Genomic DNA, 25,508 nt, shown 5'->3' with positions numbered 1-25,508 from the left:
ACAGAAGTCTGAATGTAAAGAAAGACCAAACAGAGAAAACTGGCATAGTAAAAGAGAAATTAGATAAAAGTAAAAAAACAAAAAATAGTGTGCAGGAAAGAACAAGCAGTGTTTGATCTCAAGGATTTAGGTATAAATCACACATTAAGAAATGTGATTTTGGGCTGGGAAGGTGGCTCAGTGGTAGAGTACTTGCCACATTTTCATGAGGCCCTGGATTTGATTCCTCAGTACCACACAAGCAGAAAAAGCTGGAATTGGTGCTCTGGCTCAAGTGGTAGAGCGCTAGCCTTGAGCTGAAGAACTGAGGGACAGCGCCCAGACCCAGAGCTCAGGCTTCAGGACCAACAAAATATATATATATATATATATATATATGATTTTGAAAAATCATGTTTATTCCCTTTCACATGTTAAGAAATATGATTTTGAAAAATGAAGTTTATGCTCTGCATACCCTCTTTGACATGAATACCTTCAATTAGATGTAGAAAACAATTGTTAGGTTGGAAAAAAAAGTATTTTTTAAAATTTTTAGTTTATACATACTCCTTGTTTCTGGGTCAGATTCTCCAAGTGTCTCTGAACTATTGTCCCTTTGAAGAAGGATACATCTCATGGAGGAACAGATCAGAAAGTGTTAGCAATGAGGACAAAATGAATTCACTAAGGGAGAGAAGAAAATCACAGTCTCAGGTCCCAAGATTATAGGTTGAAGAATACATAGAATTCTTGGGCACGAGTGCAACCTGTTATTTCTGCTAAGTGGAAGGGGTAACATTGGATTTCAGAGAACTTAAGCTTATTCCTGTTCCAGAAAGCCCTAGAATACGGATTGCTCAGATGAGATATAGCCCTGGGAATTTGCTCAAGATTGTCTTTGTTTCACAAAAGTTCAATAGATGTCTAATCAGTGAGGACCAGGGGAATCTAAACTACATTTTCCAATCCTTTTTATATTAAGGAAAATTTACTATTTAGGTAACTCCAGTATCAAGCACAAACCTTTGAACATCTCTTCTTGGGAAATAAAGCAACAGGCTTAGAAGCAAGGTAACCAAACCATGAGCTAAAATCCTTAGATACCACAGGGAATAAACCCCAACAGCAACTTGCAAAATTAAATTTCAAAAACCCAAGAACAGGACAAGAAAGTAGAAATGTAGTTATGGAAATAAAATAGCAGTTGTCTTTATGCTGCATATGATCTTACGAAACTCAAAAGAAAATTGAAGTTGGTGTTGATGACTCGTAGAAATAACAGGTATCACCTGTCATCCAGTGTTATACAGCAAGGAAACAGAGAAGCCACATTTTGAGAGGTCAAATCAGGAGTCTTTATTAGAAAACCAGCCACCGCAGGCAGACTCTTGTCACAAAGACCTGCAGCCCCACAGATACACTTAACACTGTCAGAAAACTCAGTCATGAGAGCCAGAGAGGAAAGAAAAAGCAGGAAAAAAATGCCAACAAACCAGATCAGCTCCAATGCAGAGCTGAAGTGGGACTCCATGTTGATGGGAGGAAAGACTGGAGACAGGACAGGAACAGACAAGAGACACACAGCATGGTGTACCTGGGACTGAACTGATCTGGCCTAAATAAGTTCAGGTCAGAGGGCAGGGTTATAGTATGCTTGAGAGTTCAGGACCCAAGAATGGCAGGTCCACATGCCCATCATCTGGGAGGTGGGATTTCCCCTTCTTCCACCATGCAGACAAGACAGCACTGGTTAGGATTCAGCATCTGTACTTCACTGGCATCCAGACAAATATTTTTTGTTTGTTTATATTGTGATAGCCTAAGCAATGGTATCCATGCTCAGCTTCATCTTTTCCAAAGGTAAAGCTTGTTCATTACCTTGTAAGCATCCACTGCTCTAGCTCTGAAGTTCAGACTGTTTGTGTTGCTGTTAATATAGCAAAAACTGAACTAATGAGATTATAAAAAGGGCTTGTTTGACTTGGAGGTGGGAACGCTTAAGGCCATGACTTGGTTCGTTTTTCTGTGGCTTTGGGACTGGGCTGAGGTGGAACTCCTTGGTGGGAGAGTGTGGGTAGCAGATGGTTCACCTCCTGCACGAAGAAAAAGTAGGTTGAGCAGAAGAAGGGAAAGGGGTGGGGTCCTTCACTCCTTTCCAATCTGGCTCCCAGTGTCCAGGACCTCCCACTGGGCCTGACTTCTTAAAATTCCCTCTCCTTCTTCATCTGCCTTTTACACCTGGACCTAGGGGAACGTTGAGATGAATGCTATGGTACTGTCTATTATATCAGGGCCAAAGAGAACATTCATTTTTCTTGGACAGTCACATCTGTTCAGATGCAGGGGGTTTGATGAACTATTTGTGGGCAGGGTAGCTCACCATGGATGAAGACAGCACTGACATTCTTCCAAAATCTTTCCCTCAGTGTGAAAGTCTTTGTTTCCACATTTTCTTTGATTACTTCTCTTCTAGTCTTTGCTGCCTTTTGTTATCTATCGCTTGACACACTTGAGGGTTTTTCTTTTAATTCCCCTCTCAATACAGAGGCCTGTGAACATGATATGCAAGTTCAACGACCAGAGGCATTCGAACGGTTTGAACATGGCCATTCCATGCTCCTTCACTTGGATGTAATGAAGCCAGTATAATATGAGACTTAGCTATGTTTAGACAAACTTCCTAAATGAGTGTAATGTGCCTCAAGGAAACAATGCCTGAATAAATGTGATATCTCATTCAGAACGGCTCAGTATCAGAATAAGAAAATACTGCCCTCCCATTTTTGTAAGCTGTTGTCCATTCCAATGTTTAGCATTCTGACACTATATACCTCCCATCTATGTTTTTTCCCCCTCATTTACACAAACAATATGTAATACTTTAAAATTGCCTAATGATGGAAACTTTATGTAGATAGCAAAAGTCATTTCTATTTCCTACCCCTTACTGAGAAATCCCCATATTTTTAAGTATAAAATCTGTATGAACATATATACACATTAATTTACAATATTCAAATAGGTGATTTTTTTACAATCATTATTTTTATTTGAAAATGCTAAAACCAGAGGAGTTATAGGTGATTTCTAATTGCATATAAACATATCTGTAACTTGCTTTTCACATAGCGATCTAGCTTGGATTTTTCTCTGCCTGACATATTTTCATAGAGTTGAGGGTATTCTTACATGTCACATTACATTTTCCTGTAATGAATGTAAGGGACTGTTATATTCCTGCTGTGTCTTATTCTGTATTGATGGCCCATTTTCATTCCTGAGAACAATATCAGACGTCTGTCTATATTGATGGACTTCTTTCTATTAATACCATTTGTAAATTGTATGAAATCATTTCTTTTATTCTTCCTCAAGATTAGTGGTCTTTTCCTAAGTAGACTTACTCTTCTATTATATATAGATTTGTGTTTTCATTCTATCTCACTCTTCGCCTTTACTCTCCCTGCCCTCTCCCTCCATCTCCTCTCATTCTCCTTTCCTTTCTCCCTCCCTCCTTCAATCTTATCTTCTTTCCTTTTATTCTTTTATACATCCTCATTTGCTGTTTTGTATGTAGTTTTATGTATATTTTATCTTTCATGGAATGGATCCTAAAATGACAACCTTGTCTTATACCCACTTCCTCAAAAGTTTTTCTAGACACATCGGATTCACTACAGAATGGCTTATGGTACTCTTACTTGGGTCATTAGGGAAGAATGCTGCACTAGGTTGGTTTTCAGCCACGAAGACCACAAGAATACCACAGAAAAATGTACCCTTGTTGTGTTCATTGTACCTTCCAAGGTGTTGTCTCAATATAAGTATGCTGACAAGTATGACCCGAGGCCTCTTCCTGGAAAAGAGACTCTGAGCTGCAGAAATGGCTCTAATGTGACAGAAATAACCATGCTTGTCAAGATCTGTCCAGGAGAAGAATTTTTCTTTTTATTTTCTTAACCTAATTCTAGAAGTTTCCTCCTTTCCACCTCTTCTTTTGGGGATTCCTTTTGGACCAGATATGTTTCTCCAATCCCTTGAATGTACTTCTGTATATTTCCCTAATGGTTCCTTCTTTAATATTTAAATACATTTGCAAAGCTTTAAAGACATGAAAACATTTGTCTACACTTGAAGATTTGTAGCCAGAGTGAAAGAGTTCACAGCCACACATTGTCATGAGATATGATACAACCGCAACTCATATACATTGGTGAAGAAAGCACAGCGTTGTCAGGCATGACGAATGTCACACTTGCTTCTACAGTGACACATGCATCTACCTTATAGTTGTGCAACCCTAGAAAACTATCCGAGACAACAGAAAAGTTACAGACAATCTTAGGCCATAATTTTTACTTTCGCCTACTACATTAATGAGCCCAGGCTAGAAACAATGTCAAGCACACATCAACAGGAAGATAGCAAAATAGAGTGGAACATTTAGGAAAAAAAAAAGAAAAAAAAGCAGGAACTAGTATTGATATAATAATGTCAGACAAAGGCTAAAATAAATATATGCTGCTTAATTCTATTTTAATGGAATGTAATAGTGACAAATGGCAATTTATTAATAGAAATCGGGCGCTGGTTATTATGGTAGAAGATTGACCAGAAGAAGCAGGAGAATATTTCTAAAGAGATGAAATGTTCTGAATTTTATTTCTTTTTGTTACTAATAGGATAATCCTTTATTAATATAGATGTGTGTTGGTGCATGTATTATTTGTTTTTGAGACAGGGTCTCATTCCAGAGCCCAGGATGGCCTCAAGCTCACAGATTTTTCTACCTCTGCCTCCCAAGTGCTGAGATTGCAGAGATGTGCCTCTGAGCCCATGTAAAGCAGAGAATTTTTTTCTGTATTTTTTGGCTGCTGATTAAACTGAGCATTGAGATCAACGTAGCATTTTTATTTTGTTCATCGTATCTTGCATAACTCATATGCATGAAGTTTTCAGAGATGAATGTTCAGCGAAACAATGGGAGTTCTCTTTCATCAAATTCTTGCTCTGCTGCTTACTATAAATAGTGTTTCTCTGCTCACCTACTTCTAGGATAGCTCCAGTTTATCTGCTGGTTACCAGGTTGTATCATTCCTTCTGACATGTATTTTCTGAACACAAACCTCCTTCTCTGGGCTTCTTCTGTTGTCACTGTCATCCTGCACATCCTTCTGCATTGAAATCACTCACACTAGTGGCAATTAGCAGGGAATGGGCTGACATTTATAGGGCACACATGTGGTCTCAATGTATTTTTTTTTAGTCCTAAAATTCCCACAGAATCTGTGCTAGTAATTTATAAAACATTTGACAAATAAACTTAAGATCTGTGGGAGAGGACTTTACATTTTTGAGTTACATTTTTTGACAAGAATACTTAGGTATGCTTAATCCTGACAGGACACTGGAACACACTGCTTCAGAATGGTGTCACTGCAGAGATTCAGTGTGCATTTTAGGCCATTAATGCTTTATATCTTACAGCTTTTCATAACAAAACTTTCCACTAATCTTCTTGATTCCCTGTCATAATTGGGTGTGTATGTGTTCCACACGTGTATTTATATATGTTTATATTGCATGTGTGTTATGTGTGTGTGTGTGTGTGTGTGTGTGTGTGTGCATGCACACATGGCAAATGTTAGTGCTTCAATACAATGCCTTTCACTCTTGCTTAGCTATTTCACTCAAGACTGGTGCTCTTCTATTTAAACCATGCCTCTACTTGTAGAATTGTGCTGGCAAATTGACAATAAGAGTCTTGTGGATTTGTCTGCCTGGGCTTGTTTTGAACTGCAATCTTTATTTTTATTTTTACTTTTATTTTATTTTGTTGGTCGTGGGGCTTGAACTCTGGGCCAGAACTTCAATCTTTAGATTTCAGCCTCTTGAATAGCTAGGATTACAGGCATGAGCCAACAGTGCCTGGAATTGCATATTTCTATATTCCTAATCCCACAAATCCAATTATGGACAGCTAAAACAGGTATTATGAATATATATATATATATATATATATATATATGTGTGTGTGTGTGTGTGTGTGTGTGTGTGTGTGTGTAGATTGGTGATGATCCTGGGGCTTGAACTCAGGACTTGGGTGCTGTCCCCTAGCTTTTTGACTAAACACTGGCCTTCTATCATTTGAGCCACAACTCTGCTTCTGGATTTTTGACAGTTAAATGGGAGATAAGAGTTGCTTATAGGTACCTGGCAGGTAAATATATATTTACAGCTGGTTACTGGCTATAAATAGGTCCAATATGTAGACAGGATTTTCTTCTAATGATGAAGGAGAGTCCAGAAGACTCAGATAAAAATTCATGCAGTAAAGATAAATATACTTTTTCTGTTTTTCAGATTTATCCTATGCATGGACCTTCAATGATAACCCCTTGTATGTCCAAGAGGACAAAAGGAGGTTTGTGTCTCAAGAGACAGGAAACCTGTACATTGCTAAAGTGGAGCCATCAGATGTGGGCAACTACACTTGCTTTGTAACCAACAAGGAGGCGCAAAGGAGTGTTCAAGGACCCCCTACACCTTTAGTCCAGCGCTCTGATGGTAAGATGATGTGTTTTCTTTAGGACTGGACGTCGTGGTCCCTTCCATGTGGAGAGAATGGCACAGCTTTCTTCTTCTCTCTGTTCAGTGGAGTCAAAACACCTGTGAATTTGGGAGCAGATCATAGACATGATGGAAATTGTTTCTTAATAATTGGAAATGGTATCATTCACCCACACAGTACATTATACCTGGGTCTGGATATGTAAAATCTGTGCCATCCCTCCTTTTTGGTATTGGAGCAGCTTGTGTTTTCGTTCCTCCAGGGTTACTGTGCAGAAAATGATACCTGTGTGGCGGAGTTGGCTTGTTGTGTATGTGTGCACGTGTGGGTACTACCCAATGTGAATTGATATATATTTTAATGAACTTATTTTACAACCTGTGTTTAGTGCCCCCTTTTTCTTTTCCATACTTGGCCTCTGCATTTAACTTTTATTTGCTCAGCTGGCAGAATGGAAAAAATAAAAGAGTTGACATCTAAAGAAAGCCAAGGAAACCAACATTAATTATGGGCATTCAAAGAAGAATGCAATTTGCTAGATTCATACTAATTTTATTCCTTTGAGGGACATGACTCAGATAGATCTCTGAAGAGTTTTGTAGCTCAGTCACATCTGAGCTAGTGTAAGATTTAGAGTTAGAAAGCCATCGAAGTGGAAAAAATCTTCTGGTTGATTCTCTAATTAAATGTTCACAGTGGGGTAGGGAAGGATAGAAAATCTGTTAGTGCATTTCATGATCACATTTTGGACTTGCAATGCAGTACCTCATAGAATTTTTCTCCCCTGTGAGGAATTTAAGACAAATAAGGTTATCGTGCTAATAAAGGCTAAGAGGCTAAGAGAACTATGAAGCCAGCCCCAGTGGGGAGTGCATATGGCAGAACTTTCATAGTCACTAACTACCCAAGTGTGTTAGTCAGCAAGATATTAATTCAGATAATCGTTGGATCTGTAAACTCATTTCTCCTCTTCAGTGAGTGCTGTGTTCATGATTAGAAGAGCTCAAAGGCCATCATATGATGAGATTGTATTGCATGTGTCCTGTCTTGTCCGCTCTTATTTTTTGCTTTCCCCACTTTTAATTCCTTCTTCCATCTCCTTTATTCCATCCTTCATTTTAATGGTAAAAGGAGACTGATAATATACATATTACAAGTTAACTAAACCTTTTCAGAAGTGATCATGGAAGAAATACTGATTATCAAGACCATAGAAAACCTGCCAATTTTGTCAAATGAAGTCTTACCTTTAACCTTGCTTAATTCTGGTAATAATAAAAATCTTAAAAATTGGATATTTATATTATAATTTTTACATTTTTCTGTAATCATACCAGCCATCCAAACTCTATTTTAGGAATATAACATAAATATAGCTATAATAGCATATATGTAGTATATAGATACAAATTAAAAAATGATCAAATTTGTGAAGACTTTTAAGACATCCTTGGTAAATTAATTATGGTGATGTAGTCTAGAAATATGTTTGTGATTGTTATAACTTCTGGTGTATACCTTATGGGACCATTCTCTTATTCTACCCTTAGCAATATCCACAATGGGCTTATAAGAAATTTTCAAACACTTAAGAGTTTTTTTAACAAGTACATAGTCAATTAAGTTAGCAGCAAAATCATATTTTCCTGGCATACAAATGTTTATTGTTTAATGTTAGTTAGTGTGATTGCCTTATATGTTTTGCTGCCAAAACACTGGTGTTTAATTTATGGTGTTTTATATGACTTCTTACATTCACTGGAAACCCTCTCCTTCCTGAACAGCTCTGGCCCCAGAAGTGTCACGAAGGGGTGGGTCTGGCTATCTCTAGAATAGGTTCTTTATTGAAATCTCACAAGCATGTATCCAGGTCCTAATCAGAAGCACTCGTTCTTAGTAAGACCAACTCATCAAGTGTTAGCTAATGAAACATTTACTTCATAGACAACTTCTATTCTCCAGAAATGCTGCTAGCTCTTTTGATATTTAACAGGTGTGATGGGGGAATATGAACCAAAGATTGAAGTGCGTTTTCCTGAAACTGTACAAGCTGCAAAGGATTCGTCTGTAAAACTGGAATGCTTTGCCCTTGGAAAGTAAGGTTGTTTTGTTTTTCCTGGTTGCTTTATTCTTTTTAAGCATTTTATTATTCAACACCACACTAAGGCAAATTAACAAATAGATTTCCAAATGCTGGACAATAGTGGAACTTAGGATTGAATTTAAGCAAATGTGCCTAAAAACCTGAAACTGGGATGCAATTCTTCCCTAATCGTATTGTACTGATACATTCTGAAATTTGAGTATAGTGAGGCCCCATTAGGCAGCACATTGAAAGAAAGTATGTATGCTTGCATAAAGGAGTGGGCAGGTATCTAAACTTTTTAACAGGTCCCTCTCTCCCTTCTTGTCCTACATCCAGAAATACATTGCCTGGAGTGTCTCCTTTCTCAATTAATCAGCAATTCTTACAAATGAAAAACCTGCACTGCTCATTTCCAAAATAAGACTAATTAAAGTGCATTGTTCATAGTGAATAATTAGAATGAAGTCCAAAATGCCCTGCTAGTGTCCTGGGTAGTTTGTTTTAAACAGATCAGTGTTTGTAAGGGACAGGTTTAGAATATCAGCAAAATACCTGATTTTTTCTAAATTTGCATGCATGATCAGAAAAATTCCTTTGCTTTTCCCTGATAGTTAAATATGATTTTTATGACCAGAAACACTGGTAAATGCTGAGAGGTTCAGACAGACAGATAGACAAACTAGATTTGTAATTTTTAAACATCTGTGTGCATATGAAAGGGGTTAAATTCAGAACCTCATTGTGATGATCTGGGGTAAGGTCTAATTTCTCCATTTCTTACCAGGTTCTAATCTGTTTTTTTTTTGTCTGCCAGACAAAATTTGATAAAAGAACAGATTTTCACCCTGAGCTCTGAGGGCTTACCTTTAAATCCAGAGGCTATTTCTAGTGTGACCATAACATATAGAAATAGAGATTTATTTTCCAAATACTGGAAAGCAACCTTAAAATGTCAATCTTTTATACACTAAATGATCTGAACAATCTGAAAAAGGCTGACTGCTTATCTACAAATATGATTGAATATTACTTTGAATTAAATTTCTCATATTGCTCATTTTTATGGATCCTAGGGATCATATTTTATTTTTATATGTACTGGTCTCATAGTATTTGCCCCATAAATAATTACTGATTGATTAAATGCCTCAGTAGTCCCTTTAAATCAGTTTTTCTTTGTCAACCTTTTGAGACAGGATACACTTTTGCCATTTTTAAGCTTTCTCAGAAATTACAAAAGAGCAAAATATTTGCCAACAAAATACTTGGAGGTAGATGTTCAATTTAAAAAGGAAATCAAGAAATATAGCAATTAAAATAACTTTAATATATCTGGCATATGGAAATGTGGATTCTTAAAAACATGAAAATGATTCAGGATGACTAACTTGCATGTGTTTTATGAAAATAGAATGCACAATAATACATGAAAATATTTAGTACTGATATAGCCAGTGGTCAGTAAATGTTCACTCAATTCTTATGCATCTAGAATTCAAATTCAACTCTAATTTACATAGGAAGTATTTGAATTAAGGGAGGTGTACCCGCCCTTCCTTTCTCCAATCCCCTAATCTCACTGTGACAGTATCTATTAGGATATAAAAAAAATCAGATCTGGAATAAGAAGAAGAAAGAGAAAGGATTTGATAGTATTTGATTTCTGATTTATCAGTTCCCTTAATTTCATCTATGGCACAATGATTTGAGATGTGAAAGAAATCATATCTCACATATCCAAATTGTCCAAGGGTTAGAATATAAAGAGTTGCCATATTCTGTTTTCTTGTATCCCTCCCTTTCTTCTTATATTTCCTTTTCCTTCCTTCCTTTTCCTTTTCTCTGTTTTTGTCTCTCCCTCCCTCCTTACTTTCCTCTCTATAAACATAACACACACACACACACACACACACACACACACATTTAAACACACATTTAAACATATGGTGACAAGTCACAACTTAGGTTGCATTTTAGAGTACATATTTCATTTGTTGGAAATACTAATAAAGATCCATAGCCCTTTTCAACCATTTCTTGAAACTGAGAGATGGGAAAAGAAACAGGACAGAGGTCATAAGAAGAAAGCAGAAGGTGTGCATTAAGAAGGGGAAGGTGGCATTATCAAGATGCACTGTACTAAAAAACCTGACATGTACAACTACTTAAAGATAATATTAATTAAAAAGAATAGGTGATAAGCCTACAGCTGACACTAATTTAAGACTGAGGTTTCTAAGAATTAAAAGGAAAAGAAATTCCAGTCAGGACATTTGAAAACTTGAAATAAGGGATATAGAGCCATTCAGAAATAAATTGCATATCATTTTGTAATTTCATGGTTATGGAAACAATCATCACATTAAAATTCATGCCTAATTACATTGTACAAGGTAAAATTTGCAATCTTAAAAACGTGTGAGTGCCTAAATTACTTCCTAAAAATTCAACTAGACATATTTGATCCAAAGAAATTTGAGTTAAAAAGACAATAGTTAAGTATCTAATGGAAAATAGAATGCATATGTGAAAAAATTCTGATTTAAATATACATATTTAAGCATATATAAGCTTATATAAAAATAATACTACTCAAATAATGAAGAAATGGTGACACTAAAACATACTTTGGAGAAAATTGTCTAGAGTCTAAGAAAACAAACTTTTTAAAGTATCTAACTAAATTAATAAACATTAGGAGTCACTAATACAAAACTACAAATAAAAGAAGTCTTAAAGCACCCTAGGTCCCAGTGTCACTGAGAAAATGTTGTATAAAAGAAAAGCTTGTATTTTTGTGTGATTGAAAAATTAATAGATTAAGAATTCTTCAAATGAACAAAATATACATAAAATGGTTGTTATACTTTGGAAAATTACTATAAAAGTGTCTTACTTGGGAAATGGTTGTATATATATAATATATATATAAGGCATATTACATATATTATATATATATATACACACACATATAATCCTAGCTACTAAGGATGCTGGGTTCTGGAACATTCTTGTTTGAGGACAGTTAGGAAAGTAAAGCCTGATAGACTCCATTTCCAAAAAACCTGGGTTTTTTTTGCATCTATACTTGAGTATATTTATGCATATGAACATGTGCTTACATATATGTTTATATTTTAGATCTAACATCACCTATGGAAGAAAACATTCACCTTTGTCTATCTGAAATTGATTTACTCCACTTAACATAATTTCTTTTCCAGGTTCATCCATTTCCCTGAAAATGACATAATTTCATTGTTCCTGAGGGATAAATAAAACTCCACTGTGTGTTCCATTTTTCTTACCTCCATTCATTGGTTGTAGAGCATCTGGGCTGTTTTCATAACTTGGCTATTGTAAACAGCGTATCAATGAGCATAGATGTTCAGGTGCCTTTATTATGTTCTGAGTTGTAACCTTTAAGGTAAATGTCATAGGATACTCCTAATTTTAATTTATTTTTTGAGGAAGCTCCAGGCTGACTTCCATAAGATTTGTATTAGTTTATATTCCCATCAACAGAATCTTAGGACTTCCTGCCTCCTTCCAAATTATCCCCCACTCCCTGCCTCCCTCCTTACCAGCATTTTTGTTGTTGGTAGTTCTATTCCAGATACTACATACACATTTTGACCAGAGATATGTGGAATTCTCAATGTCCTTTTGATTTGCCTTGGCTTCTTGGCCAGAAATGTTGTTTATTTCTTCTCAACTTCATTGGCCATTTGTGTTCCTTTGGTCTACTTTTACAGAGTCTGTGGCCTGCAGTTATTTTAGCTGTAAGCCCCTGTTATTTATCTAGAAGCTCTATTGATTACTTGAAAGTCACTCTTTGTTTGCTTAATCTATCATCGCAGTCATTCATGTGTCTTTTAATTGACTACTAATTTTTCTCTAGTTACATTTTCCCTCTTTTTCAGCTTGGTTAGATATCTGATAATTGCAGATTGCCCAATAGACATCATAAATATTGTGCTATTGAATGCTCAATTGGAGTACATTTGCGTAAAGATTGGATTTTATATATAAAGTTACATTGAACTACTTGATTTTTATGTGCCATTTTATTAAGCATTCTATGATTGTTTTCAGGGATGATTTTTAAGGTCAGTTTACTATTAGGATGAGTCTTTCTATTGACAACTCTAAATGTGTATTAAATCTTTGTTCAGTGATATGGTGGCGCTGTAATATTGCCCTGTGCTGTGTGAACTCTGAAAATCAGTTTTTGTCCAGCCTCATGTAACTGCTACAACCATCTTTTGAGCAGATGCATGTAGCACCATCCTTACTTGTGTACTGCTCTGTAATTCCAGACATGTCACTCTGCAAATCCTAACTGTATTTTTCCTTTACACAGTAACAGAGTTCTATAGTTCTTATGTCTCCATTCACTCTCCTCAGGACAACAGGGCCACCCAAAGCTTAATGCATTTATTTCTCCTTTTTCAGGCTTTACTGTTTTGTGCTGTCAGTTGCTAAATTTCTATTTTTCCCCCATAGAATTGTCCATTTTTAAAATTATTTCTCATAGGAGCTTAAGAGCAGTCCTAATTGCTCCACATGACCTGAAGCCAGGGATAGTTTTTCATGTTAATTTTGAAAATAACTAGATTGAGGTGTGGAGAAATTAAGTGACAGCCTAAATAATGTAAATTGCAGATCTGCTGTTCAAGTCTACATCTTACTGACTTCAGTCCCACTCTCTGGTCCTCTTCCTCAGAATTCTTTGATATTTGTGTCAAATGACTTTGGTAATGTAGGGCATAATGTCTTTTCACTGATATGCGGATGTAGTTTCTCTGTCAAGTATGCAGTTGTTTTATTAGAAAAGGCTCAGGAGCTGGGAATGTGGCTTAGTGGTAGAATGCTTGCCTAGCATTAATGAAACCCTGGGTTCAATTCCTCAGTACCACATAAACAGAAAAAGCCAGAAGTGGCGCTGTGGCTCAAGTGGTAGAGTGCTAGCCTTGAGCAAAAAGAAGCTCAGGGATGGTACCCAGGCACTGAGATCAAGCCCCAGGACTGGCAAAAAAGAAAAGAAAAGAAAAGGGTCAAAAAATTCAGCAAATTTTAGGCAAGAGAATTATGGATGTTTTCCATTTATATTGTCTGTTAATTGCTAATATTTCAGCAATATGAATTTGATCTTAAATATGTAATTCTAAATACAAGTTTCAAAAATTAAATTGTATTTTCATGAGAAGAATGACTTTTTAAACAAATGATTGATAATCCATGAAGAGACTATACTCCCCTGGATTGTGTGTGATGATGCAATGTATTTCTTGGAAAAATAAAATCTGGTATAGGTGATTACTTGAAAGTAAACTTAATTTCAATCATAACCACCAGAGAAGGGTCCTGCAGGCATGCAGGTTGGGTATATGGGTGGTAAAGACTAAGGAATGATGACTGAAGTTTCCATTTATGTAATAGTTGATAGAATCTAATCACCCTTTTTTTCTGGGGAGGGGTACTGTGGCTCAAACTCAATACCTCATGGTCTCTTGTGGCTTTTTCTTTCTCTCACAGTTGGTACTCTGCCACTTGAAGCACAGCTCTACTTTTGATATTTTTTCTTGTTTATTGGAGATAAAAGTCTCTCAAATTTGTCTCTCAATGGTGGCTTTCAACCTTGATTCTCAGATCTCAAGCTCCTGTGTACAGATTATAGGCAGAAACCACTGGTGTCTGGTTTGAGTTTCACCATCTTAAACCATGGCCGACTAAAATATGTCTACAATAATTAGGACAAGTGTCTGCCTGAGCCATAATTGGTCTGACTTTTGGGATATGTAATTCAGTTTCTATGTTGGGGTTTGTGAGCTGACATGATCACAGCTTTCCACTCTCAGCTCTGTCTCATTTGTTTAACATGACAGACTTTTAATTACCTGAACTGCAAATTAATTGTATTGTGCAATATCCTGAGAAACTCTATGTATAGGTGCCATGCAAATGTGCTATGACTGATGGATAGGTTTGTTTCTCTTCTGAGGAATACAGAGGTCTTTATGCCCAGTGAAGAAATTAACCTGATATCCTCTGCAAGTCTGTTCAGCTGCTTTTCTGAAATAGACCATATGGATTCCCCTTCTTAAAAAGAAATATTTAATTTAGTAGATATGTTGTCAGTGTTTGGCAATGTAAATACAGATAGTAGCAGCCCTGAATGTTCCTGTGTGTTCTGGAATCTTCACACAAAGACTATAGTTATCTGGACAGGTAGAAATTATTTTTTTTCTAATTTAAGAAGGAAAGACTACCCAGTATGGTTATTAACACCATACAATAAATTGAATTCGTTACCACAGTGTTTTAGAATGTTCCAGAATAGAGGATGTAAGAAGAGCTGTTTCTAAAGATGTTTGCATTTCCATGGGTGATCCCTGTGGAATACACACTGTAGGTCCACATCATGTAATATACTACAAAAAGGGTTCTTAGGCCATTGAGCATGACAAAACCATTTCTAAATCAAGTAAGGTACTTTGAATTTTCAGATCCTTTTGGTTTTTATTTTCTTTGTTATTTTTAATGCTGACAATATAATAAGTAGTTTTCTGTTTTTTCCCCATCATTGAACTGACTGAACAGACTCCCCATCTTTCTAGGCTTAATTTGTTCCATTTCTATGGAAACCTTGCCTTTGGGTTCTTGCTAATGGCTTTGTATTTTAATTAAAATTAATGAATTATTTTTTGTGCCAGTGCTGGGGCTTGAACGCATGGCTTAGAACTCTTGCTCACCTCCTTTAGCTCATAGCTTATTGGATAACACTTACGTTGCTTCACAGAACACAAGTTTCCTTATTATTTTGCATATTGTGTTATTTTAAGTAGTTGTACAAAGGGATGTCAGCTCAGTTAAGCAGTTTGAAAGTATAATGTATGTTGGTCAGTTTCACTCTTTCCATTGTTCTCCTCAAAATTCCCAACCCTACAAGTCTATAATCATGTCCATTTATTTATTTTTTCTTCATTGGATTATGCCTTTGGTGTTGAATATAAAAACTCATCACTTTAGACACAGTTACTCCCATTTTCTCCATTGTTACCTTCGAGAACCTTTAAAGCTTTCTGTTCTAGATTTTTGTCTGTGTTCCCTTTTGTATTCATTTTTTGGGGAGATCTGAATTGTGTGTAGATTCTTTTCATAGCATAGGAATATCCAGTTGCTCCTGTATTTATTGAAAATGGCAAACTTTTCTCTATTGCATTACTTTTGCTATTTTCTCAAAGATAAGTTGGCTGTATTCTGCAAGTCTCTACTTAGAGTCAAATCTGTTTGCTTTCTCTTCTACTACACCGTCAGGACTGTACCCTAGTTGAGAAGTTATGTAACATGTTAGTACTGTAACTTTATTCTTTTCAAGATTTTATTGCTTATTGTCTATCATTTTGTTAAAAACTTTAAGTAATCAGTTGTTTTATTCAAATCCTAGTTGTTTATGACTAGTGTAAAGAACATAATGGTCTTGATTATGTTCTTTAACATTCTTTCAACAAGTTATTAATTTTGGACTTACTTTGTTGTTGATGCTTTGAAATAAAAACTTGTTGTCATCTATACACAGTAATTATTTTATTTCCTCCTTTCTAAACTATAAACAGTTTATTTTATTTTCTTCTAATATTGTACAAAGCTAGTATTTCTAAAGCATTGTTGATGAGATACAGATACCTTGTATCTGAATCATGTGGAGTCATCCAGCTTCTCAACATTAACCCTAATAGCAGTTCTACATTATTTTTAGGCAGTATTCACCAAATTGATGTTATTGTCTTTATTTCTAGTTCTTTCAGAGTTTTATCATCACCCAGACTTGAATTTTTCCAATTCATTCTTTGCACCGATATTATGAGTTTTCTTCTGTCAATTTATTTTTTTTCAAAAATAAAGCTATTTTTACAGATGAAGTAATTTTTTTTGTTTTGTTACATTAATCTTAAAAAACCTTAGGATATTTAATTTGTAATATTTTCAGGGCTTTTCCATTTATATTTTTATGGTATACTGATCAATACTTTCTTAAAATCTTTGTTTCATTTTTGTATTTTGCTAATGCTTATTGAATGAACCAGAAAACTTTCCCCTTTGCTGTTTTCTCAAAGAGAACTGAGTAGTATTTTTTTTTTTCTTATGTGCTGGAAGCAACCAGCAGTAACATCTTCTGGGTTTGGGCTTTGTGTTTTGGGGGATTCTTGACTATTCATTTCTTCTATAGGTATAGGTCTATTTAGATTATCCATTTATCATGAGAATTTTTCTTTCAGGGAATTTTTTCCATTTCAGTTACATTTTTAATATCCATCAAATTGGTATTTATGACTTCACTTTTCGATATTTAATTTTTCTCTCTCTCTCTGTTAGTTCAATAATATTTTGGTTGTTGTTGCTTATTATTTTCTTGTGGTGCTGTGATTTGAACTCAGGCCCTCATCCTTGGGAGGTTGGTGCTCTGCCATCTTTCTCCATTAGTTATTTTTGTGTCAGAGTGTCACATTTTTGTCCTGGCCATGCTTGATGGTGATTTTCGCATGTAGCTGGGATGACAGATGCAATCACCAAGCTTAGCTATGGATTAAGATAGAGTCTCACTAATGTTCTGCCGGCCTGGCCTCAAGCTATGATCCTCCTAATCTCCAGTTCCCACGTAGCTGTGGTTACAAATACAAACCTCTGTGTCCAACTCACAATTGAATAATTTTATTCATACTTTCAAAGCAGTGAAGCTTTCAGCATCATTGATTTTTCTCTATGGATTTCAGTTTTCAATTGCAAGTTCCTGTCAGCCTTTCCAGGCTATGACCATTGCTCTCGAGAAACCCCATCATTCTTCCTTGGCAGTCATGAATGGTTTGAGGACATAAAGATTCTACATCTAAGCTGGGCGCTGGCGGCTCATACCTGTAATCCTACCTACTCAAAAGGTTGAGATCTCAGGATCACACTTCAAAGCCAGCCCAGGCAGGAAAGACTGTGAGACTTATCTCCAATGAACCACCAGAAAACCAGACGAGGTGCTGTGGCTCAAGTGGTACAACACTAGCCTTGAGCTGAAGAGCTCAGGGACAGTACCCAGGCCTAGAGTTCAAGCCCCACAAACAACACACACACACACACACACACACACACAAGATTCCACCTCTAAATTAGAAGTGAGCTTAGAGATCAGTTATTTTCCTTGTATTTTTCATCTAACCTTGGAGTCTATCTCTAAGCCTTTACTGAAATTTAAAGGCAATATACTTAAACTAAAATAAAAATTATCTTCTAGCCTTTGTTAACAACAACAACAAAAAGAATTCTGTCTATTGGTTGCAAAACACATTAGTTCATTAGGCAGACTGTGTTGCTACTCATATATTATGCATGCTAATAACATATAGTCTCATTTTGTATTTGGTTAGTTGATACAAAAGCAACAAGGCATGCTTGTTTATGGACCAATAAAGTGAGGCATGCTTTCTGTGGGATGTTTGGCTTTGACTCAAATTCTTATTTAAAAGTTTTGTTTGGGTGTGTTGAGCTAGTTATCTAAACTCTCCTTATCCTAGTCTCTGTAAATGTAAACAAGAACAGTCATGTGTACCCTAGTGCTCTTATAAGGCACCACATACTGCCTGGTATAGAGTAAGTCTCCAGTAAATCTAAGATATAATGATTGAGTAAATTCAAGGACATTTCCAATGTCTCCTGTACTTTTGGTTTGAAGGTATTTCTTTTAAATTGAGATAAGATCAAGGCAAATAAATTGGAAGTAATACATGCCTCAAATTCCTACTGTGACCAAAATTTTCTTTGTTTCTAAGAATAGCAGAGATATTTAGGGTTAATAGAATTATGAATTTAGGGTTAGTATTAACTCATATTAAAACATTTTGGACAAATGATGGTTATCTACCAAATTCAATGTAATTCTGAACACTGGTTCCTTTCCATATCTATTCAGTGAGGCAATTTATGTAAAACTTTTTTGAGGTTCAACTTTATATATCAAAACATCACTCACTGTTGTTTCCTTTTAGGTAACTTCAAGTCCTGCAAAGAAAAAACTGAGTCTCAGATAGTTTGTGTGACTCAATATGTAGTATAATAAATTTTATGTATGTTCTACTCAAAATGAAGTTGTTGTTCCACTATTATGTCACACCATTGCTGTCATGTACAAACCTTTTGTGGATTTCCACACAGAGCAACTGCGGTGTCAAATTTCAGATGAACACATGCACTCTGTTAGATTTTTCTCCCCAAGGGAAACTTGCTGTAGGCAGCATCTGAGTTCCTCTAGACTGCTGTAACAAAATGCCACAAATAATGTGGTTTATAAACAGCAGGAATTTATTTCTCCCTGTTCAGCAACAGTGAGAAGCTGCAAATTCAAAATTAAGGCATCAATAGATGAAGTGTATGGCTAGGGCCACTCTTTGTTTCCTAAATAGGATGTTCTATCTGTGTCTTCAGCTCTGCCCTTGGTACTACATGGTGGAAAGATAGAAAAGCATTCTTGTAACCTCTAAAAAGCCCTCATATGTTCAATGAGACAGGTGCTAGAGGCTTACCTCTGTAATCCTGGCTACTCAGAAAGCTGATATCTGAGGTTTGTAGATCAAAGCCAGCCCAAGCAGTAAAATCCCTGAGACTCTTATCTCCAATTCAATACTAAGAAAGTCAGACGTGGTAGAATGGTAGATTTGAGAAAAAATATGGAGGAACAGTGCTCAGGCCCTGAGTTCAAGCTCTAGGACTGACCACTCCACCCCCCCCCAAAAAAAAGCCAAAAATGAGAAAAATAAAAATTTAACATGAATATTGAAAGTATTGAAACATTGTGTCTAATGTAGAAACTGGCCAGAAGAACAGAATTGTGATTATATTTAGATTACTCCAGTTGTTTTACTCAATTTTTCATAACAATGAGATTGGTGCCCATATTATATCCTCATAGGACAATCCTTAAAACACTTTTTTTTGAAGCTCTTTCTCTGAATATTTCAAGTTTGGAAAATGAAAGGAGCTGGGAGAAGAGTCTGAAAATATTAACGAAGGCATTCTTTGGGGAGGGTTGTTATTCTTCTTTACTGTCTTTGATTGAAAATGGCTGCCGATAAGATTTTCTGAAATGAGGTTCAGGTTAAGAATAATCCCAAACACAAGCATCTTAGAAAACCGATTCTCTCTCCCAGTCTCTAGTCCAAAACTTAGGATGGCCTGGATTTAAGCTGTGGGTAATGAGGTTTAAGAAATCCGGGGGAGAAATATAAGCTTTCTCAAATAGCACCAGTAATGAAAATTCTATTTATGGGCTTAAAGCATAGAATTGAAGTGCACTTCCTACCAGTGTGCAGAGAGTTTTAATTTCACTTCCAATTCAGGTTGAACTGGGCCAGATGGTTAACAAGTACATTCTCTTTCTTCAGATAAAATTAATAGGATGCTTTCTTTGTAAAAGCACAAAGACATGAGAGAAAGTAGTAAAAAGTCTTTATTTATGGCTATGCTTATTTAAGAAGCAGAAAAACCAGAGTAGGGGAAAAGGGAGAGAGAAAGAAAAGTTTTGTCTTTTTCAGCTAGTAGTATTTCACAACTATGAACACTGACATTTCAGGCAAGTGCTTTAAAATAGGAATACAGTAAAAAAAAAAAAAAGGACCCTTTGAAATGTTCATTTTGAAATACAAGGTTCAGGAAGCACTTATCTGTGAGTGGTGGAGGATTTGGAAGTCAGACATACTTCAAGTTGGTTTTCTCTAGTATGATTGTTCGTCTTAGGCTACCAGTGGGAGCTGGGAGAGCAAATGGAGAGCATAATGAGGCTGGATTCTTGTTGAAGTGGTTTATTTGTGTATACAAAAAAAAGAACAATGAAACCTGTTGAAGTTGTTTTTTGCAGGAGGAAAAGGGTTTACAGAGACCAATAGTATGTGTACCTGTGGAGAAATGTCACAAAGAACTCCCTCCTTTCTTACAGTAAGTTTTTTTTTCAAGCTTTCTTCATTTCCTCTTTTCTTTTTTCCTTCCTCCTTTCCTCTTTCTTTTCCTCTCTCCCTCTTTTATTTCCTTCCTTCCCAGTGTTGGGGATAGAATCCAGGGCCTTGGCCCTGCTTTTCAAGCACTCTACTCCTGGACTAGTTGTCAGCCATGGTATCCTAGGTTGTATTCTTAATCAGAAGGCACTAATTGACCTGAAAGGGAAACATTTCCAGAAAGGGCTGGTCTCTGTAGTTACAAAGACAATGGAACCATTTATTTGATTCTGTGACCTCACAGTTCCAATTTAACCCTAGTGTCCATTAGCAAGATCTCCCCCCCCCCCAAAAAAAAACAGCAGCAGCAGCAACAACAACAACAAGAAAACTTTCTTTCTCTATAGGATGCTTAATGTGATTCACATGTGAAGGTTACGTTTTGAGTAAATCAGTCTTTGTAGAAGCAAAATGAACTGCCTTGGAATAGAATACTATGTTACTATTAGCTTCCACCTGGATGAACTTGGTAGAAACTGAAAACAATGCCTGAAACCAGGGAAGGAGGAAGAGGCAGCTAGTGTTCATAATTAAGAGTGGTAACTCAAAAGAATTGGAAGGTGGAGCACAATAAATTAGCCTGTTCTGGAACTCATAGTTGAAGAAAATTGGCAGGTAATGATTTAGATGAAATTATCTGCCTAAACGTGAGTATCATCCTGAGGAGGTAATTAGCATTGTTAGAAGCTACCAGCTCAGTCTTCAACTCAGACAATGTCTGGGAGTCATCAACCATAATGCTCTTTAAATAGTAAACACTCAATTAATTGTTGTTAATATTCTTTGTAAATGCACATCTTTTTTATGCACAGAAATTTTCTTCTCTTTGATGAACAGTGTCTTATTTTTTCCACCTATGACAATAGTCCCTTGACAGTTAATGAGACACATTTCACAGAATGCATGCCCTGTCTCCTCCCAGAGTTCCCTCATGACCTGTATATCACTGCCAAGGGTCATAGCCGGAATATTAAATGGTGTGAGGCAGGATTGTGCTTCAAGAGATTACACACATGTTTGGATACACATTTTATTCACACAGCAGAGTCTCGACTTTATGAATGATTCATTCATCAGTTTGTGTGTGTGTGTGTGTGTGTGTGTGTGTGTGTGTGTGTGTGTGCGTGCACACGCACCAGTCCTTGGGTTTGAACTCAAGGTCTGGACACTTTTCCTGAGTTTTTTTTCTGAGCTTTTTGGTTTAAGGCCACTGCTCTACTACTTCAGTCACAGTTCACTTCTGTTTTTTTGTGGTTAATTGGAGATAGGAATTTCAGAGACTTTCCTGCCTGGGCTGATAAATGATAAATTCCATTACAATGATACTGTTATTCTATTAATCACTAATGTCCCACTATATTATTTAACATGTGCTAAACAGAATGTTAAGCTCACAACATGGATTATTTCCTTTAACTCTCATGGCAAGTCTATGAATTGTATTCTATTATTAATGACTATTATTTGAATGAGAAAAGCCATATATGTAAATGTCCCACACAATATAGCTGAGTATACAAGACACATTCTTCTCTAGATGGTATAAATAGCATTATACTATAATTCTATTTTGATCATTATTATTTACACAGAGTGGTACATAGAAAAAATTAACTTTCATTGAACTTTACAGTTCAGTCTTGTAATATTTTCATTTTTCATAAGTTCAGTTATTTCTAATCACTTCCTACTTGGGATGGACAGATAAGAAAGAAGTTGTAAAACATAAAGCAGTTCATTTATAATTCTGATATGAATTTATAAGGTAAAATAAAACTATCAATTAACTTACACATATATGTGTGTGTTTAAATAATCAGTACTTTTCATTTACTTCTGATTCTATATCTTGCATTCCTAATGATCAAGAGGATGCTATTTATGTACAGAAATGATATACATAGTGGATCTGAAAAAAAATTGTGAACATTTAATTAGTCACTGTGGAATATTACAAAATTGCTGGGTATTTCTGAGTTGTTTTGTTAACAAGACTTTACTTATTTATTTGCTTAGTTACTTTTGATGGGTTGGTTGCTGTAAGGATTCAAAAATAAAGTATTCCAAAAAGAACCCACCATATAATATAATAGATTCACACTGGTAGAAATTAACCAAAATAGCATGTGATCGAAGACCTTCAGAATCTTATATGTGAGATTCTTTTAGCTGATAGTAGCTGGAAAATGATTTCAAATGGGCTGAAGACAAAGAGGGAGCAAAATGGAAGAGTTCTGGGAAGATGATTTCTCCATATGCTGGTGAATTATTAAGTAGAGGCTTGAGAATACATTTTACATTCAAACCTCTGTACAAAGAGAGCCCTCTGTCAACAATGTTGCAAAACCAGTCCCAGAATCATGTCTGTGATCCCTCTCCCTCCCTTCCCTTATCTCTTTCTCTCTCTCTTTCTGCTCTCATACTTAACTATTAGGTTGGCAATGGGACATCATTTCCCTTGGATATGATGTGCAGAACAGCTGAAAAAAGGTTCTCTCTAAGGCTGGCATAAATTCTTTGAAGGGGTGTGGTTGGTTGAACTCTGGGTTCTATGCAGGAACTGATGCCACAACGACTTGATCTATACCTCCAGCCTCGTGTGATCTTTCTTATTTTTTTAAATAAGTTTTTATTGTGAAAATACTGTTCAGAGGGGTTACAATCACATAAGCAAAGTAATGAGTACATTTCTTATCAAGCATTGTTGCCTCCTCCTTTGTTTTCCCCCTCCCCTCCCTTCCCTCCCATCTCCACAGCTACAACCCACTCTACCCCCTCCCTTCCTAAATTGTAAAGTTCATAGTTCTACATAGCATCTTGTACATCTCATTGTTATAACGGGTCAATCTGTATCCCTATTTAAACAATTTGTTTGTTCCCTTTCCCTCCCCAAATTATACCAACATCAAAAACAGTGAACACAGGGGTTATATCATGGGGGAGGGACATACAAAGCAACAAAAAAAAATCACATGGTACCTTATAAATATGTTAGAAACAATAGCAAGAAAGAAAAACCACTTGAGTCCTTATCTTGGGTTCATCTTGCCTAACATCAACTTATCTGACCTTTTCTACTTGACTCAGACATACTCTAGTTAAGGGAAACCATGGGACCTATGTTTCTTTGGGCCTGGCTTACTTCACTTAATATAATTTTTTCCAGGTCTTTCCATTTCCTAACAAATGGGGCAATGTCATTCTTTCTGATAGAGGCATAGAATTCCATTGTGTATATATACCACATTTTCTTGATCCATTCATCTACTGAGGGGCATCTGGGTTGTTCCATAGAGCTCCCCTATGACCCAGCAATCCCACTTTGGGGCATTTACCTGAATGATCACAAACAAGACTATACTAAAGCTACCAGCACAACTATGTTTATTGCAGTGATCTTTCTTATTTCCAGAGGTAAAAATCACCCAACTTAATGCAAATTGGTAAGACTGGATTTTCTAAGGAAAAAGAAAAGTGCATTAGAGAAGAAGCATTGCCTCTGTAGGTTTGGAAATGTAGGGCTCTGATTCTTGCAAGCTTCACAATTGAGAGCTAATAAGTAAGAATCTTATACCGAATCTTATAAACTTCATAATTCAGTGCCTTGGAAACTATTTATCACTCCTCACATACTTGGGCTAGTATAAAAGAAGATTTTTGAGTAATATTTAAAGGGGAACCTTTTCTGATTCAGTCTTGACTTTGTTTAGTACTACTTGTCGCTTGCCATGATTGGAGGGAATATTAGCTGTTAGTCTTCTTAAAGAGGTAGGTTTAATTAGGTTTAAACAGAACACCACCTCGTGGTTTTCAGGCAGGAAGAGAAGTTTATTTACTTACCTGCAGCCCCACCCACCGTGGTGGGGAGGCCTGGCTGGAAGTGTCCAGCTGATATCCCACCTGAGCTTAAGTAGGGAAGGGGGAGGGGAGAAGGTGTGGCCAGGTGAGGGGAGGTGTGGCCACAGTGGACCTGGGACCCTCCCACAGTCCCCTGGGAGGCCAGGAGGGAGGGCAGGATGTGACTTTGGAGGAAGGGGAGGTGACTGCCTCCAAGTGTGCTAGTAACTAGGTGACACAGCTACTGGGGGGAGACTTGGCCAAGAGGAGGGAGGAGTCTGCTCTGCCTTCCCAGGGCAGACCTTCTATCAGCTATCTAGAAAAGTAAACTCTTGAAATATGATTTGTAGTACACAGGCTTTTACAACAATTCTGCTACTTTTTCTTTAATCTTATATGTCACTGATGTTAAACCTACAAACTTCTACTTCTATGTGTCCAGTGCCCATTTAGGTCCACATATTGAGAAATACTTTTGTATATCTTACACTGGGTATTGTAACAAAAACAGCACCTGATTCGCGTGCAAAGGGATTTTAATTCATGTGTTTTCTAAGAGATAGTCCCTAAAAGAATATTTTTTTAAAAGTGACCATAGGAATTCTTAGGAAGACCCATAAGAAAATAGGGAAGTTAGTCAGCTAAAGAGAAGTAGTGACACATAGTAGGTACTCGAACAACAGTAAAACTAAGCCTGGCTCACCTGGAAAGGAGAGCTCTGGAAAGAATGCTGTGATACCAACTGTTGCCCAGAACTCCTGTTATAGGAGATGGAGCATTTGTATTCAGCATGCCCCAGGGTATGTGAAAATGGCTGTCCCGGAGGCATGTAAATTACCAGATTCTTTTTAAAAATTATTTTTTTTATTGTGAGAGGAGTTATAATTACATGGGCAAGACAATGAGTACATTTCTTTTCAAGCATTGTTGCCTCCTCTTTGTTTCCCATTCCCATCCCCCCCTCTTCCCCCCCCCATCCTACCCCCCCCACCAAACT

General features: G+C 36.5%; 1 protein-coding gene across 1 annotated transcript in view; it reads left to right on the top strand.

Moving 5' to 3' along the window:
- The window catches only part of Cntn6 (contactin 6), a 252,515-nt gene that overhangs the window by 158,135 nt on the left and 68,872 nt on the right, over positions 1–25,508 (top strand). Inside the window, exons 6-7 of the mRNA XM_013010399.1 lie at positions 6,346–6,549; positions 8,547–8,649. Of these exons, the coding sequence (XP_012865853.1) occupies positions 6,346–6,549; positions 8,547–8,649 (307 nt within the window). The remainder of the gene's footprint in view (positions 1–6,345; positions 6,550–8,546; positions 8,650–25,508) is intronic.

This window comes from Dipodomys ordii, unplaced genomic scaffold (assembly GCF_000151885.1).
Source record: "Dipodomys ordii isolate 6190 unplaced genomic scaffold, Dord_2.0 Scaffold12, whole genome shotgun sequence".
Classification (NCBI taxonomy): Eukaryota; Metazoa; Chordata; class Mammalia; order Rodentia; family Heteromyidae; genus Dipodomys; species Dipodomys ordii.
The sequence above is the reverse complement of the archived record's forward strand: the minus strand, read 5'-3'. Positions and strand labels throughout refer to the sequence as shown.